Raw genomic sequence first — 16,232 nt, 5'->3', positions numbered from 1 at the left:
ATGCTGAGAACAAAGGCCTTGTACACATGTTTTTGGTTTGTTTGCTGTTAATCCATGTTTGCTTTTTCAATTTGACATGACAGCCATAGCCTTGACAATCTTGGATGTGAGTGCCCTTGGCTTGCCCATCCCTAATCAGTCAAAAGGCATTTAAAAGTAAACCACATTGATTAGGTCTGGAATCATTTGTAGGCCAGTCCAGGTAAGCATGGCAGATTTCCTTCCCTAAAGGACATTAGTGATCCAGATGGGCTTTTACAACAATCTAATAATAGCTATATGATCACTGTTAGGCTTGCTTTTTATTCCAGATTTTTATTGAATTCAGATTTCACTGTTCCTCATGGTGGGAGTCCAACCCTTTTCCTGTAGAAAACAATGGTTTCTGAATTACTCGTCTAGTGACAATACTATTATTCCACCTGCTCTACTTTGTATTGTTGATTCAAGCAATCTAACAAGAAACATTAAAATAGTTTGTAAAAACTTCTTTCTGAATGATGTAAAGGGAAAAGATTAACAAAAGCAAGAATGAATCCATTACATACACATGCTTGAGAATTAATAATGGAAAATAAAGAAGCTAAACAATTACTTTATATCAATCTTCATGGGTGACATTTAAAACATTTCTCATAATAATAGGGATCCTAGGAACTAGTGAGAATAAGATACTGAAAGAAATTAGTACTAATAAAAAATGGTACAGAAGAAATTAATGGGATTGAAAGTTGATATATCCCTGCATGCAATGATCTACATCCTCAAGTACTGAAAGATTGGGCTGTAGAAATAGCGATGCATTGGAGATTGTCTTTCAAAATTCTTTAGGTTCGGGAACGGTGGCTACAGGTTGCAAATGTAACCCCACCAGCTAAGAAAGCAGGGAGACAGAAAATGGAGAACTACAGATCAGTTAGCCTGACGTCAGATTTGGGAAAGTACTCAAAATTATTATAAGAGTGTGATAACTAAACAAGAAAATAATGAACTGATTGGGCATAGTCAACTTGGATTTATTAAAGTAAAATCATGTTTGACAGGCTTGTTGGAGGTTTTTGAGATTGTTTAGAGTAGAGTAGATAATAGGAACAAGTGGTTGTAGGGACCAGAAGCTTACAGTCACCTCCATAATTGTGCTCTATTAATGCCAGTCAGTCCTGACCTAAGGTAAGACAATATCAAAACTCTAGAAATTTCCCAACCTTATAAGTATATGAAACCCATTTGCAAAGCGAATGGCAAGCTTAGATTTGGGTGCTATTTGTCTTTTAAATTGTCTATCGAAGTTTAGCGCTGAAAATGTGCTGCTGCAAAAGTGCAGCAGGTCAGGCAGCATCCAAGGAGCAGGAGAATCGACGTTTCGGGCATGAGCCCTTCTTCAGGAATTCCTCTCTTTTTCCTATCAAAGTTTAGCACCCACTTTCTAAGTGTGACCAATGCACCTAGATGATCTCCAAACTTGGATCTCAGCCAATTAGTGATTGCTGCTAAAATTGCATTGTGTCACCAGAACTATTTTGGCATAAGGTCAGGATCCGGAAATGTTCCGGGCATCAGGTTCCCAAACGTGGAATGAAAATCTGTCCCCTGAGTCCATGAGGAGGAACAACAAATCTTGCTTGCAGGGTTGGGAAAAAAGCAGACCCAATGACTATTCAAAAGAACAGCTAGGCCTTTGCTCATGGAAGGGCTTCACAGCCCTATGTAAATTATGAAGAAAAGCAGCTCCTGACAAGAAATTGTGGACCCTATTTCTTTAAAGGAAATTGGAGTCCATGTCTCTTATAGGAAACTACCATACCTTTAAATTTTATATGCAAACCCACGAGATAGGTCTTGTTGCTAAGACCAGCATTTATTCCTCATTCCTAATTACCTGTTAGATGTTGGTGGTGAACCTTAAACCATTGCAGTTCTTGGGGTGCAGGTACACCCACAGTGCTGTTGGGGGGGAGTTCCTGGAATTTGACCTGGTGACAGTGATAGAATGGTGATGTAGTTCCAAGATTGAATGGCTAGGAAAGGAAATTGCAGGTGATGATAGAGGTCACATGCATCTGCTGCCCATGTCCTTCTATGTGGCAGAGGGCAGGTGTGAAGGTGCTATCTAAGGAGGCTTGGTGAGTGGTCCTTGGAAAGCAGTGCAGCATCTGTGCATATTGAATTAGCATTCACTATAATTTTAGTGGAAAGAGCAGCTATTCGTGTGTGTTTTGTACATAAAAAGGATCAGCCCATTAATATATCAGAGAGGAAAGGAACCTCTGAGTATAGGATCAGAACCTGCAACCAGTTGTGTGCTGTATAAGATTAATAAATTTTGGGGCTGTCTATAAAATAAACTGAAGTTACTGCCTAACCTGGGGGGGGGGGCGCTTGAATTATTTTATGAGAAAGAAAGTGCAAGCTGCTTCCACTAATAGTGACAGCCATCTGTATGCAAATATTGGTTAGACTAGGAGTCTCCAAATCCCAGATAAAAATGTTGAAAATCCCAGATTATAAACAACTGTGGTATCCTCAATAGATTTCTACTTGGATACAATGCCCGTAAGTCTTAGAGTCATAGAGATATACAGCATGGAAACAGACCCTTCGGTCCAACCCGTCCATGCCGACCAGATATCTCAACCCAATCTAGTCCCACCTGCCAGCACCCGGCCCATATCCCTCCAAGCCCTTCCTATTCGTATACCCATCCAAATGCCTCTTAAATGTTGCAGTTGGACCAGCCTCCACAACTTCCTCTGGCAGCTCATTCCAAACATGTACCACTCTCTGGGTGAAAAAGTTGCCCCTTAGGTCTCTTTTATATATTTCCCCTCCCACCCTAAACCTATGCCCTCTAGTTTTTCCACAGGGAAAAGACTTTGTTTATTTATCCTTTCCATGCCCCTCATAATTTTGTTAACCTCTATGAGGTCACCCCTCAGCCTCCAATGCTCCAGGGAAAACAGCCCCAGCCTGTTCAGCCTCTCCCTGTAGCTCAGATCCTCCAACCCTGGCAACATCCTTGTAAATCTTTTCTGAACCCTTTCAAGTTTCACAACATCTTTCTGGTAGGAAGGAGACCAGAATTGCACGCAATATGCCAACAGTGGCCGAACCAATGTCCTGTACAGCCGCAACATGACCTCCCAACTCCTGTACTCATTACTCTGACCAATAAAGGGAGGCATTCCAAACGCCTTCTTCATTATCCTATCTATCTTGACTCCACTTTCAAGGAGCTATGAACCTGCACTCCAAGGTCTCTTTGTTCAGCAACACTCCCTAGGATCTTCCCATTAAGTGTATAAATCCTGCGAAGATTTGCTTTCTCAAAATGCAGCACCTCGCATTAATCTGAATTAAACTCCGTCTGCCACTTCTCAGCACATTGGCCCATCTGATCAAGATCCTGTTGTAATCTGAGGTAACCCTCTTCGCTGTCCACTACACTTCCACAATTTTGGTGTCATCTGCAAACTTACTAACCATACCTCTTATGCTCGCATTCAAATCATTTATGTAAATGACAAAGAGTAGAGGACCCAGCACCGATCCTTGTGGCACTCCAGTCGTCACAGGCCTCCAGTCTGAAAAACAACCCTCCACCACCACCCTCTGTCTTCTACCTTTGAACCAGTTCTATATCCAAATGGCTAGTTCTCCCTGTATTCGGTGAGATCTAACCTTGCTAACCAGTCTCCCGTGGGGAACCTTGTTGAACGCCTTAAACTGAAATCCATATAGATCATATCTACCGCTCTGCCCTCATCAATCCTCTTTGTTACTTCTTCAAAAAACTCTATCAAATTTGTGAGACATGATTTCCCACGCACAAAGCCATATTGACTATCCCTAATCAGTCCTTGCCTTTCCAAATACATGTACATCCTGTCCCTCAGGATTCCCTCCAACAACTTGCCCTTGACTAACGTCAGGCTAACTCGTCAATAGTTCCTGGCTTGTCCTTACCGCCCTTCTTAAACAGTGGCACCACGTTAGCCAACCTCCAGTCTTCCGGTACCTCACCTGTGACTGTGGACACATGTATCTCAGTAAGAGGCCCAGCAACCACTTCTCTAGCTTCCCACAAAGTTCTAGGGTACACCTGATCAGGTCCTGGGGATTTATCCACCTTTATGTGTTTCAAGACATCCAGCACTTCCTTCTCTGTAATATGGACATTTTTCAAGGTGTCACCATCTATTTCCCTACATTTTATATCTTCCATATCCTTTTCCACAGTAAATACTGATGCAAAATACTCGTTTAGTATCTCCCCCATTTTCTGTGGCTCCACACAAAGGCCGCCTTGCTGATCTTTGAGGGGCCCTATTCTCTCCCTAGTTACCCTTTTATCCTTAATGTAATTGTAAAAACCCTTTGGATTATCCTTTAATTCTATTTGCCAAAGCTATCTCATGTCCCCTTTTTGCTTTCCTGATTTCCCTCTTAAGTATACTCCTACTGCCTTGATATTCTTCTAAGGATTCACTCTGTCTATCCTGTCTATACCTGACATATGCTTCCTTCTTTTTCTTAATCAAGCCCTCAATTTCTTTAGTCATTCAGCATTCCCTATACCTACCAGCCTTTCCTTTCACCTTGACAGGAATATATTTTCTCTGATTCTCGTTATCTCATTTCTGTAGGCTCCCTTTTTCCAGCTAACCCTTTACCTGCAAACGTCTCTAGGAATTCAGGTTCAGCCTCACACCTAGGATCTGATGGCCAAGGAAGGTGCATTTGTAAGGTGGCTAATAAGTTGTGCGTCAATCTACAAATCTTCTTTAACACATACCAGGATGGAATAGGAGAGATTCCTGCTGAACAAATCTCGGTGAGAAAGCAAGTGGTGAGGATGACATCAAGAGTCTGCAGAGAGATAAAGACTGGTTAAATGAGAGAGTAAATACTTAGCAGATGTAATATATCATGGGAAAATGTAAGGTTATGAACTTTTGCAGCAAGAATAGAGGAACTAAATATTACTTAAATTGAGAAAGTTTGCCAAAAGTTCTCAAAAAGGAATTAGGAGGTTTTTGTGCATGAATCAAACAAAGATAGCAAACAAGTTCAGCACAGGAAAGATAACTAGACTATCAGCTTTTATTTCAAAGGAAATGAAGTGTACAAATGGGGAACTTTTACTCAAACTATCAAGGCACTAGTTTACCACACCTGGAATATTGTCAATGGTTTGGACCCTTATCTAAAGAAAGATATAAGGTCAGACATGCTCTTCAGAGAGTCGGTGTGGAGTCAATAGGCCAAGTGGCTTGCTTGCACACTGTAGGGATTCTGTGATACTATAATAATGACAATGAAGGCTGTCCAGAAAAAAATTACTAAGTTAATTTCAGATGTGGAGAGATTTTTCTTATGAAGAGAGATTGAGTAGTTTGGGCCTGCACTCACTTGAGTTTAAAAGAATGAAAGGTGACCTTATTGAAATATATACAAGATTCTATGGGGGCTTGAATTTGTTTCCCCATGTGTGACCAAAAGGCATAATCTCAGAGTAAGGCATTGCCCATTTAAAACAGATGAGGAAGAATTTCTTCTCAAAGTGAGTGAATCCGCAGAATTCTTTGCCACAGGTGGCAATATTCAGGATTGATTGAAACCAATTTTTAACCACTTAAAAGGATCTAAGGTTCTGAGCAAAAGACAGGAAGGTGAAATTATCATTATCAGATTAGCCGTGATCTGATCAAATGACAGAATAAAGCTGATTGGCCAAAAGGCCTCATTCTGCTCCTAAATCTTACGGTTTACTCTATGGTTATGATTTGTGTTCATGGCATTGTTGTCTCATTATTTGATTTATTAGCTGGGAAGTTTGAATTTTTTTCTATGGAGATCATAACAGTGAAGAGAAAGAGAACCATTATAGAAATTAGAAAATTCCTAGCAATATAATGGAAGTTAAAAGATATTGATGATGTTCAGACAATAGCTGTTGTTATGCATTTCCTAAGGAATTTTTAAAAAAATGTCTATTTTAGAAAATGGGCTCCTTTGTATGTTATAGAGAACAGTAGCCCTGTGAATCTTTTGAGTATAACACTCCCTGAACTTAGGGTAAGAGAAAAAGGACACCATTGCAAGAGATCTTAAAGTTAGTCTCCAAGTCCCAACCAACTTCTGAGAAGTGGATATACTTGTTAGCGATAACACAGTGTCCATGGTTTCACTCATAACAAAGCAGTCTCTGCCTGCATGCAGCAAACTGGCACAATATTCAATCTATGGTTAATAAGTGGCAGGTAATATTCAGATCACATCGATGTTAATTACTGTCTTCAGTAAGGTGTCACAGGTCACTGGAGTATCGAAGTCCCCAGTTCACCTATCAGATAAAACCTGGCTGACAAAACACAGGTTAGATTTCTATACTTATCAAGAGCAATTATTTACTTTAAATAAATAATTTAAATGACTTCTTCGAAAGTGTGTGCACTATTGTGGGGGTGGTGCAAAGGTAATGATAAGTAATCAAAAACCCAAGGCTAACTTTAAAATCCCACCATGACAGATGGTGGAATTTGAATATAATAAAAAAATGTCATGAAAAAATGGCTAGCTAAATGGTGACCACTGTTGATTATTGTAGAAAACCATCTGGTTTATAAATATCCTTTACGGAAGGAAGTTGTCTATCCCCTTACCTAGTCTACATGTGACTGCAACCCCAAAGCAATGTAGTTTACTCTTGACTGCCTCTGGGTGATTAGGGATGGGCAATAACTGCTGGCCTAGCCAGTAATGCCCATACCCTGTGATCAAATTTTTAAAAAACAAAAGTTGTGTCTGTTGTTGTATGTATTTTATTTTTAGAATAGAAGAGATAGGTGGGATGGATGGGGGTTGAGGGTTGGAGTGCCTAACATTCAGGTATGGGACTCAACAAATGTCCCAGCAATTGGAGGAAGTCTTCTAACGTTCCTGCAGATTTAAGTTTTGGTAGTTTGATCATCACTGATTCGGTTTTATGCAACATCCCTCAAAGTTTCTTCTTTCATTCTCTGCCATGTTTCTTCTCAATGAGGGAGTGTGTACAAGCCGATCTCTGAGAATGAAGAGTTGATTGTTTGTATCTTCCAGGCCCTTGTCTCTGAGGTATACCAAGAAATTCTTTAATACTTTAGTTCACCGACATGATATTAGTAAACAGAAAGATATTGAATATGAAGTGGAAACAATCATATTACAAGTAGTTTTGTTGTTCCTTGTCCTGCACTGTTGGCACAGTTCTCTGTCTGGGATGTGCTTTGTCTCTATAACTTGAATGTTCTGTGTTTTTTTGTAAAAAATTACTAACCCTTTCCTCTAGATTCAGTTTTGTGACATTGCCATTCATTCCTCCATTCCATCCTAACGCTCCGATTCTTTTCTTTCCAAGCCTCTGTACGCAGAAGGAAAACGGGTAAGTTGTTCTCTTAAAACCTGACAACAAACGCCATTTTACTTCTCGTGGTGCTTTGTGTGTTGGTGCTATGTTGACCGTACATGCTTCTGTTGAGTGGTACTTGTAAAGTTTTAAGAGAACATTCATTATTTGTCACCACTCCCACCATTTCTTCCACCTCTTGATTTCTGGGTGGTGGAACGGTTTCTTCAGTGTGTGAAGTCAAAATTATAAGCATGTTTTAAACTGCTGTCACAAATAGAATCTGGCACAGTAAGGAAATGGCTGGGTAGATTGTATATGAAGTGTACATGGGCAGTAGAAGGCGAATAAATCGGTGAGTTCTGTCCATGTTAAAATAGAGTGCTCTTGGGTTATGTATGAATGGATTTGATGGATCAATTCATTTTTTCCTGGTTTGATGCAAAAGGAAGAAGGTAAGAAAAAAGAGATTTTGACAGTTCCTTAAGAATCTTGTTAACATGATTTTCTCTGAAATTAAAAATGAATGCTGAGTGTGCTGCCTCTAATTTTCTTTCAAAGAAATAGCATGTTGGTGTCTCTAAGACTGTGCTTGTGACTTCACATATTGGGTCCAATTCAGAGACTAAGGAAAAATTTCTGCATTATTTTGTGTAACACAGTTCCTAAGGGTGATCATTTGTTTGACGTAATTCAATAAAATTTGACCCACACTTTTGCAAACTACCGCCATTTCCTCCCAATCTGTGCTGAATGCATGATAGTAATGAATTTGGTCAGTTGTTGAAATTCACATTAGGGCAAAACCTTGAACTCTTACATGGGGTGCTTGCACATGAAATTCTTGAAGCAATATAACTGAAAGTACTTAGTCTACCTCTCAATAAATTAACATCTCCAAGAGATGCCAAGATGTCTTCTTGGTGGTATCTGGTATTTTGGGTCTTTGTCCTTCACCTGTAGCCTTAAAATATAAGCCTCAGACCTTCATTTTGGGACCTATGAGAAATTAGTTTCAGACCTTACATCTGTAAACTCTGCAATTTAACTTAAATTCCTACACGACTGAATCTATCCCCATTACGTGGTGTCATACTCTATACAGCCTTGCTCATTGACTTTGTGTTCTGCAGTATGAGAACTTGACCCTTCATCGTTGCCCTACTTAGCAGAGCTGAATCAGAGCCAAGTCTTGGCATGCTGCACAAGGAGACCTTTGTCTTTCCAATATTGCATGAGAAAATGATTTTGGTTAGAACATGCAGGAAACGATAAGTATATGTTCAGATAATCTTTCTCATAGTGTTGTTTGTGGGAGGAATGTTCACCAGGACATCAGCCGTTGCTCTTCTTTACACAGTTTCACAGCATTTTTATATCCACCAGAACAAAGGTATTGTGCTTCACCCAAGGACCATAAAGAGTGTCAGCCCAGATTATGAAGGTGAATTTATGGGCGGCACGGTGGTTAGCACTGCTGTCTCACAGCGTTTGAGACCCGGGTTCAATTCCCGACTCAGGCGACTGACTGTGTGGAGTTTGCACGTTCTCCCCGTGTCTGCGTGGGTTTCCTCCGGGTGCTCCGGTTTCCTCCCACAGTCCAAAGATGTGCGGGTCAGGTGAATTGGCCATGCTAAATTGCCCGTAGTGTTAGGTAAGGGGTAAATGTAGGGGTATGGGTGGGTTGCGCTTCAGCGGGTCGGTGTGGACTTGTTGGGCCGAAGGGCCTGTTTCCACACTGTAAGTAATCTAATCTAATCTAATCTTACTCAGCGTTCACCCAACCATCTTCCATAACTCCAGTGAAAACTATTTGAAGAAGACTTTAAATTTAGAGTGTTGCTGAGTCAAACTGATACTTAAACTAAGCGGGAGACAGGAAAGGGAGAAAATAGATGAAGACTGAAGATAAGAGTCTCAATGAGGTGACTAAAGGCTGAGGGGAAAAGGGATCAGTGGCCAACTAGGACAAGGAGATTAAAGGATAGTAGGAAAGTAATGACCAGAATGGGAGTGGGGGAGTTGAACAGGCAGATCCAGGGGACTTTGAAATAAAAGCCAGAGAGGAACACAGGAGATCCGGAGAGATTCAGTGAACTGGGAAAGAGGAAATCAGGAGAGGATGGAAACTAGAACCAGAGGAATGAGGATGAACTCATGAGAGGTAGGCAGAACAATGGAGGTGGGGGAAACTGGGATGGGGACAAGGCAGGGGGAAGTGGAAATAAGAATGAATTGTTCCACTGGTGAGAGTAGATAGGTCGTTGGAAGGGGAAGGATGATGCGAGCTAAAATGAAAAGGAAGCTTGTTTTAAAAATACCAAGGAAATTGAGAAATAGAATGCAATTGGGAGGAGAGAAAGGGAATCACGGGAACCAATACAAACAGATCATCTTATAATGAATGCATCATGACAGCCTGAAAAAATGCAAAATAATATAAATATGTCACAGCATGATGTACAGTTGGTGTACCACTGAGTACCACTTATTATAGTATTGAGAAGAAGAATTATTCTATATTTATTTAAAAAGTGAAATGGTGACTAGTTTTCACTACCTGACTTTGCAGCTTCTTTACCTAAACATGCTGAGTCTATGTTCAATGAGCTTTTATGTTGTTCAGTCATTAAATTTACTAAAGATAAATGTGTGTAGATGTGTGGATTGTTGTAATCTCAGAGAACAGTAATTCCCAGCTACTAACTGAATGAATTACACCACAAAATTTCATTTTTCAAACAAAACTTTACTGTCCAAGTTAGACAAAGCAGGTACTACTAAATTAGCAAAGAAAATCCCAAAAGAATTGCAGATACTGGCAATCAGAAGCAAAAACAGAAATTGCTAGAAAAAGTCAGCAGATCTGGCAGCAATTGTGGAGAGAAATCAGAGTTAATGTTTTGGATCCAGTGGCCCTTCTTCAGGATTGCCAGCACTTCCAAGTTAACCATGAGGCTTTCCCTGCCTTCCTGGCTTCAACTGTAGACACAACCTTCTCTGAGGTATGGCACCCCCTCTACAGTGGTCTGTCTGCTGAGTCTTTTTTGTATTTTTTTGAAGAAATTGAAATAGGATATTACTATCTTGGAGCATTTTCTGTCTTTCTTATCTGAAAGTCTTATCTTATATAAAAGTCACATCCAGGTGATTGTCCCCACAATGGCATGTTGACTACTATTTGACACTGATGTCAGGTCCCTGAAGCCTGGGAAGACTCTGCTCCAAGAGTAGAGTCCAAAAGCTGGGATCTTCCTAGTCTCTATGTCAGATATGTATTGAATTAGCTGATTCCCAGCAGGTATCCTTGTGAGATTTGCTTTTCTCTAAATGTTTATGATGACCAGAGTTATGAAGAGAGAAAATTGTCTGGACTTCCTAATGACTGTCAAACACTGAGAAAGGGCCCATTTATATTTACATAACCCTTTGGATAAGAAGTTAAACTGTGGTTCATTTGGCCTTGTCTTAAAATTCTGAAGAATCCCAAGATATCATTTTTAAAAAGAGCTGGCAAGTTTTCCTTGGAATCATAGCCTGTCTACATAATTATAAAACATGGGCAGCATGGTCACTCAGTGGTTAGCACTGCTGCCTCACAGCACCAGGGTCCCAGGTTTGATTCCAGCCTCGGGTGACTGTCTGTGTGGTATTTGCACATTCAGCCCATATCTGCGTTGATTTCCTCCGGGTGCTTTGGTTTTCTCCCACAGTTCGAAGATGTGCAGGCCAGGTGAATTGGCCATGCTAAATTGCTCACAGTGTGAGGTGTATCATTCGGAGGGAAATGGGTCTGAATGGGGTTACTCTTCAGAGGGTCAGTGTGGTCGTGTTGGCCTAAAGGGCCTGTTTTCACACTGTAGGGAATTTAATCTAATCTCAGATGAATGTGGTCACTATCACACTACCGTTGTGGAACCTTGCTGTGCACCTCATTGCTTACATTTGATTAGTGAGAACGCTTTGAGGAAATTTCATTGGCTGTAAAGCATTCAGGACATTCTAAAGATATTAAAGGGTTTATATAAATGCAAGACCTTCTAAAATCAAGCGGACAGTCGACTACAGTACTAAGGGAATATTGCACTGTCAGTGATGCCATCTTTCAGATGTGATATGAAACAGAGACCCCATCTGCACTGTCACATGGTGGCAATGATCCTATTTCAAAGGACAGCAGAGGAGTTATCTTTGATGACCTTGTCAATATTGAACCCCCAATCAACATCAAAATTACAGATCAACTCATCATCATTGTATTGCTGTTTTGGGAACGTTCTATGTACAAATTGGCTGTTATACTTCAAAAAGGCTGCACTTCAAAAAACGTAATTCATTGGTTGTAAAGTGCTTAGGAGGTCCATCGTTATGAATGGTATTTCCCGAAGATCACAGGACAGAAATACTGTCCGCAAGAGTTACCAGATAATTACAAGCTGTGGAGCTCTGCATTGCTCAGTTGAATCTGTCTGAACAGAGGCCATTGTCAACAATGCATCCAAATTAGCCCCAAGATCAGTCAGAATCCAGCCATAGGTGAGTAATGTTGGAATAGGGGTCATGATGATTCTCAGTGGGTAACCCCAACTTCCAGATGCCAAACTCTACAATCAGGCATTGAATGCCTTTGAACAAACCTCATGTAACCATCTCACAACTCCACATACCCTCAACACCCACCCCTCGATTCTGCAGCCCACAAGCAAACCCAATATTGTTTGCTATTTGAGCTTACACATGGCGAGTCTCTTGAGTGAATACCACAAGGAGCAGGATTTGGCCCTTAAGTGGGTATTGATTATCCATGGACAGGCCTCATTTGGTAATAGGTGATGAACTGTCCATGAGACTCAATCGTGGCAGAGGAATGTGGGAGGTGTGGTCCCCATTTGCCACCTACCTGCCTGGTTAAATGCCTCCTTGTCACCAAACTCACCTCAGGGGAGAGCATTTAATCTGTCAGAGACGAAGAGAGACAGACAGTCCAGAGGAATATTGGCTATTGATAGTATCACCAAATCCATGAAAGAGCTGGATAAAATCTTTTTGTGAAAGTAGTGATTGAAAGATGTATGGAAGAAAGACTCAGTCTGCAACTGACCGGACGGAAACTGTTTTGTCCTTTTAATTTAATTTTTATGGGGTGAATCTTATATGTTTGTGGCTAAATGCAAATTGCATCGCGCTTTCTGGAGGGATTATCACTGCATGGCCCAATGAGATTTTGCACTGTACCTTATCAAATGTGCCTCATTAACTACCTGCCACATGTCCAATTGTAGTCCCATCTTACCAGTACTAGGAACAACTTGCCACTCACCAGATATCCACCATAGAACCAGCATCCCTTGTACCATCTTTAAAAGCCCACTCTGCTCTGAAACAAGCACTGTCAGTCCAGAGCTACCCCACATGGCTCCTTACATTTACTCCAAACATAGCATACAGGGAAAAATGGTCGCCCCGCTTTGCAGGAAGACACCTGGTGATACAGACAAAAAAAGGCCTCTTGCCCTAGGACAGGAGTAGAGGAGACAACACCAGACGATGCCAGCTGGCCATCTGGATTAGTGCAGTGTCAGCATCTGGAGGAAGAACCAAATGTATAAGAAAAATGTCAATAGCCTTCTCTGCACCACCCATGTAAGTGCTACCATCTTTTCTGCAACACCACATGTTCATTCTATCTCTGCTACTGTACCTAGCTGCCAGTCTCTCTCTTGCCTCACTCATTCTCATCCAACCCAACCCCTGTCACCACTAAGCCCACATACCTGCTGTGCTGATTCACCCGCTTTGGTCACCTGCCATCTGCATGGAAAATAACAGCAGTGCCACCCAGTTTCATGTCCCTCAATATCTGCACCTCTCTCATTCCAGAAGGAAAACAGCCCTCATGAGGGCAGAAGCCAGCATGAAGGGTGGTTAGCTGCTCGATGTTCAGCTTCCCACCCCTTGAGGAAAGGAATCTGACTGACTTGACTATGTCCAAGCCCCTAAATTGGTATTGGAGGCTGTCCTTGATTTCATTAATGACTGCTGATAACCGTGACAATCTTCCTGCTAAACAGGAAGACAAGGCAGTGATGCTTCAGCTACATTCCCACTTTTTGTTTTCCTCTGCACAGACCTTTGTCCGTGCACGGCTGTGACTTACAAAACTGGAAGTCAATGTCCAAAATGACCTTGGCCCAAACATCGGCATGTACAGTCCTTCGAGTGCTCAGAGGGAACATTTGCTGTGAACAAGCAAGTATGTTGTGACTGTGATAGCAAGCAAACAGGCCAGCAATGCAGCTTGATGGAGTCCATGAGCTGGGTACATGTCCCTGACCACACATTGTCCTTGCTGCAGTATTGCAATGATCGCTAATACAGCCCAGGATGCAGCAGTGAAGTGCAGAAGCATAATGTACTTAGATCAGAGATATGCTCTGAGGGGTTTTTAGAGGCTGTAACATATTAGATACCAATGTCCATGAAAGAGAGGTGCATGTGGCCCTGAGTTATTGGTGTGTGGTGTCCAACATTTTAATTGGCAGTTTGCTGCAGCCTGGCGAGAAACTTGGCAGACCATACAGGAAAAGCATGATGCGCTCTTGATATTCAGATAGGCCTCACCATAAAAAAGCATAAGAAACAGGAGCAAGAGTAGTGTGTTTGGCCCTTCAAGCCTGTTCCACCATTCAATAAGATAACAGCTGATCTGACATTCCTCATAACCATTTTCCTGTTCTTTCTCTGTAACCCTCTATTTCTCTATTGGTCAAGAATCTATCTATCTCAATCTTAAATATACACAGGGACTCTGACCCCATATCTTTCTCGCTGGATTCTTGTCTGATTCAACCACAAATCTTGCTATAGTCCACATAGCTCAGAGCTGGACAAGAGATGATTTGCATTTGAGATTGTAGAAAATGAGTTGGATGAAATGATCAAGTGTTCCATAGGAGAAAAGCTGATGGTTGGCTGAAGGAGCCCAAAGTTTAGATCTAAGTAATGAAGATGTGACAATGAAAATATTTCCTGCTATGATGTTGAAGGAGCTTCACTCTGTAACTAACCAACTAATCTGCACTGAACCTTGAGTGGTGTGATAATGTTTGGAGGAACAGTCCTTGTTTCAGTGAGATACATCTAAGGTAGCTGAATGACATGTGCTACTTGAATCCAATCACTCCGATAAACATTTTTTAAAATGGGTTTAATGGAATAGAAATACTTACTCCCTGCTTGTAGGGTCTCACATTCAAAGAACACATCTCACACCACTACTAAGGTTGTACCCACCTAGAGCTTTACAGCTTCTTGTTTCTGTGACTTAAACACTGGACGCTGATAACAGGCAAGTACAATCAACAATCCATATTATGCCATATTAGTCAACAGACCAGCGTCCAGAAACAAGTTCATTGGAGGAGGAGGTATAGTCAGTCCAAATAATTTCATGCAGAGAAATTTGTTGGTGTCGAATTTGTATCAGAACTAATTAATTATGTGGCACAGTTAGCCATTTACCTTACGCCTATGTGAATGTACTCAACCTGCAATTTCTCCAGATTATTTTATACCTATTTTATATGTGTCACATATTTTCTCTTTCACATTTAGAATATTTTCCTGGATTCCACTTTCCCACATTTTTATGGTCCTGCATTCCATGTCTCTACAACCTACTGCACAAAAGTATTGTTTCTCACTCATCCTTTGGTCTTTTGATAGACAAAAGTGAGGACTGCAGATGCTGGAAACCAGAGTTTAGATCAGAGTGGTGCTGGAAAAGTACAGCAGGTCAGGCAGCATCCAAGGAGCAGGAAAATCGACGTTTCAGGCTGATGAAGGGCTTTTGCCGGAAACACCGATTTTCCTGCCCCTCTGATGCTGCCTGACCTGCTGTGCTTTTCCAGCATCACTCTGATCTAAACTTTGGTCTTTTGATGCCAATCTTTCACTGATACCTTCTAGTTACCAACTCACTAGCTCCTAGAACTTATTGTCATTCATCTATTTTTTTTATCCAAAAAGGGAAAAAACAGCTTTAGAAGCATCCACAATCCCAGGACACCCTGAAGCCCGGTGACATACCTGTGAATTATAGTCCCTTTCAAGTGCTGTAATGTAGAAAACTGAACTACCAACTTACACATTCCTATAACCTAAGTAGATAGAATTAACCTGATAGTCTATTTTACATGTTAAAGTTTGACAACAAAATGAGGGAGCCTCTGCTGCCCTTCTTTGAACAATGTCATGGGGCATTTTATATTCTCCCAAAAGGGACGTTTTGTGTTTAGTATCTAATTTGAAATATATCACCTTCTACAATGCAGCAGTCCTCAGTACGACGCTGAACTGCCACCCTAAATAATGTGCTCATGTTTCTTGAATGGGATTTGAATCTACAGCCTAGGATATTGCATCAAAGAAGAAGGGATGTTACACCCTATCATTTGTGATGCAATATCCTGTTCTCCTGACATAATATCCTTTCTTCAATGATGTCGTATTCTGTGGTTTCAAAAACAATGTCCTGTCTTTTCTGATATTATATGCTACCTCCTGCAATACCTTCTCTTCTGATCCAAAATTCTCTCCTCTCTATCCTTTCTTATGTAATGTTCTAATTTTGTTTTTAGAAAAATTGGATGAGATCCTTGCAGCAGCTGATCGGTCAGCCAGGACAGAGAATGTGGCAGCAGACTCGCGAGCTGCGACAGTCAAACAGCGGCCTACAAGCAGGCGTATCACGCCAGCAGAGATCAGTGTGAGAAACCCATTCACATTTAACACTGTATCTAGTTCTGAGCATCAGTATTATAAAAACATACAGGGATTAAAAGCGTGG

General features: G+C 41.1%; 1 protein-coding gene across 1 annotated transcript in view; it reads left to right on the top strand.

The window, feature by feature from the left end:
- shank3a (SH3 and multiple ankyrin repeat domains 3a) overlaps window positions 1–16,232 on the top strand; it is a 994,510-nt gene that overhangs the window by 881,863 nt on the left and 96,415 nt on the right. The window contains exons 19-20 of the mRNA XM_060842760.1: window positions 7,397–7,420; window positions 16,024–16,151. Of these exons, the coding sequence (XP_060698743.1) occupies window positions 7,397–7,420; window positions 16,024–16,151 (152 nt within the window). The remainder of the gene's footprint in view (window positions 1–7,396; window positions 7,421–16,023; window positions 16,152–16,232) is intronic.

Source organism: Hemiscyllium ocellatum, chromosome 23, assembly GCF_020745735.1.
Source record: "Hemiscyllium ocellatum isolate sHemOce1 chromosome 23, sHemOce1.pat.X.cur, whole genome shotgun sequence".
In the NCBI taxonomy this organism is placed as follows: Eukaryota; Metazoa; Chordata; class Chondrichthyes; order Orectolobiformes; family Hemiscylliidae; genus Hemiscyllium; species Hemiscyllium ocellatum.
This window is presented reverse-complemented; position numbering and strand designations above follow the sequence as displayed.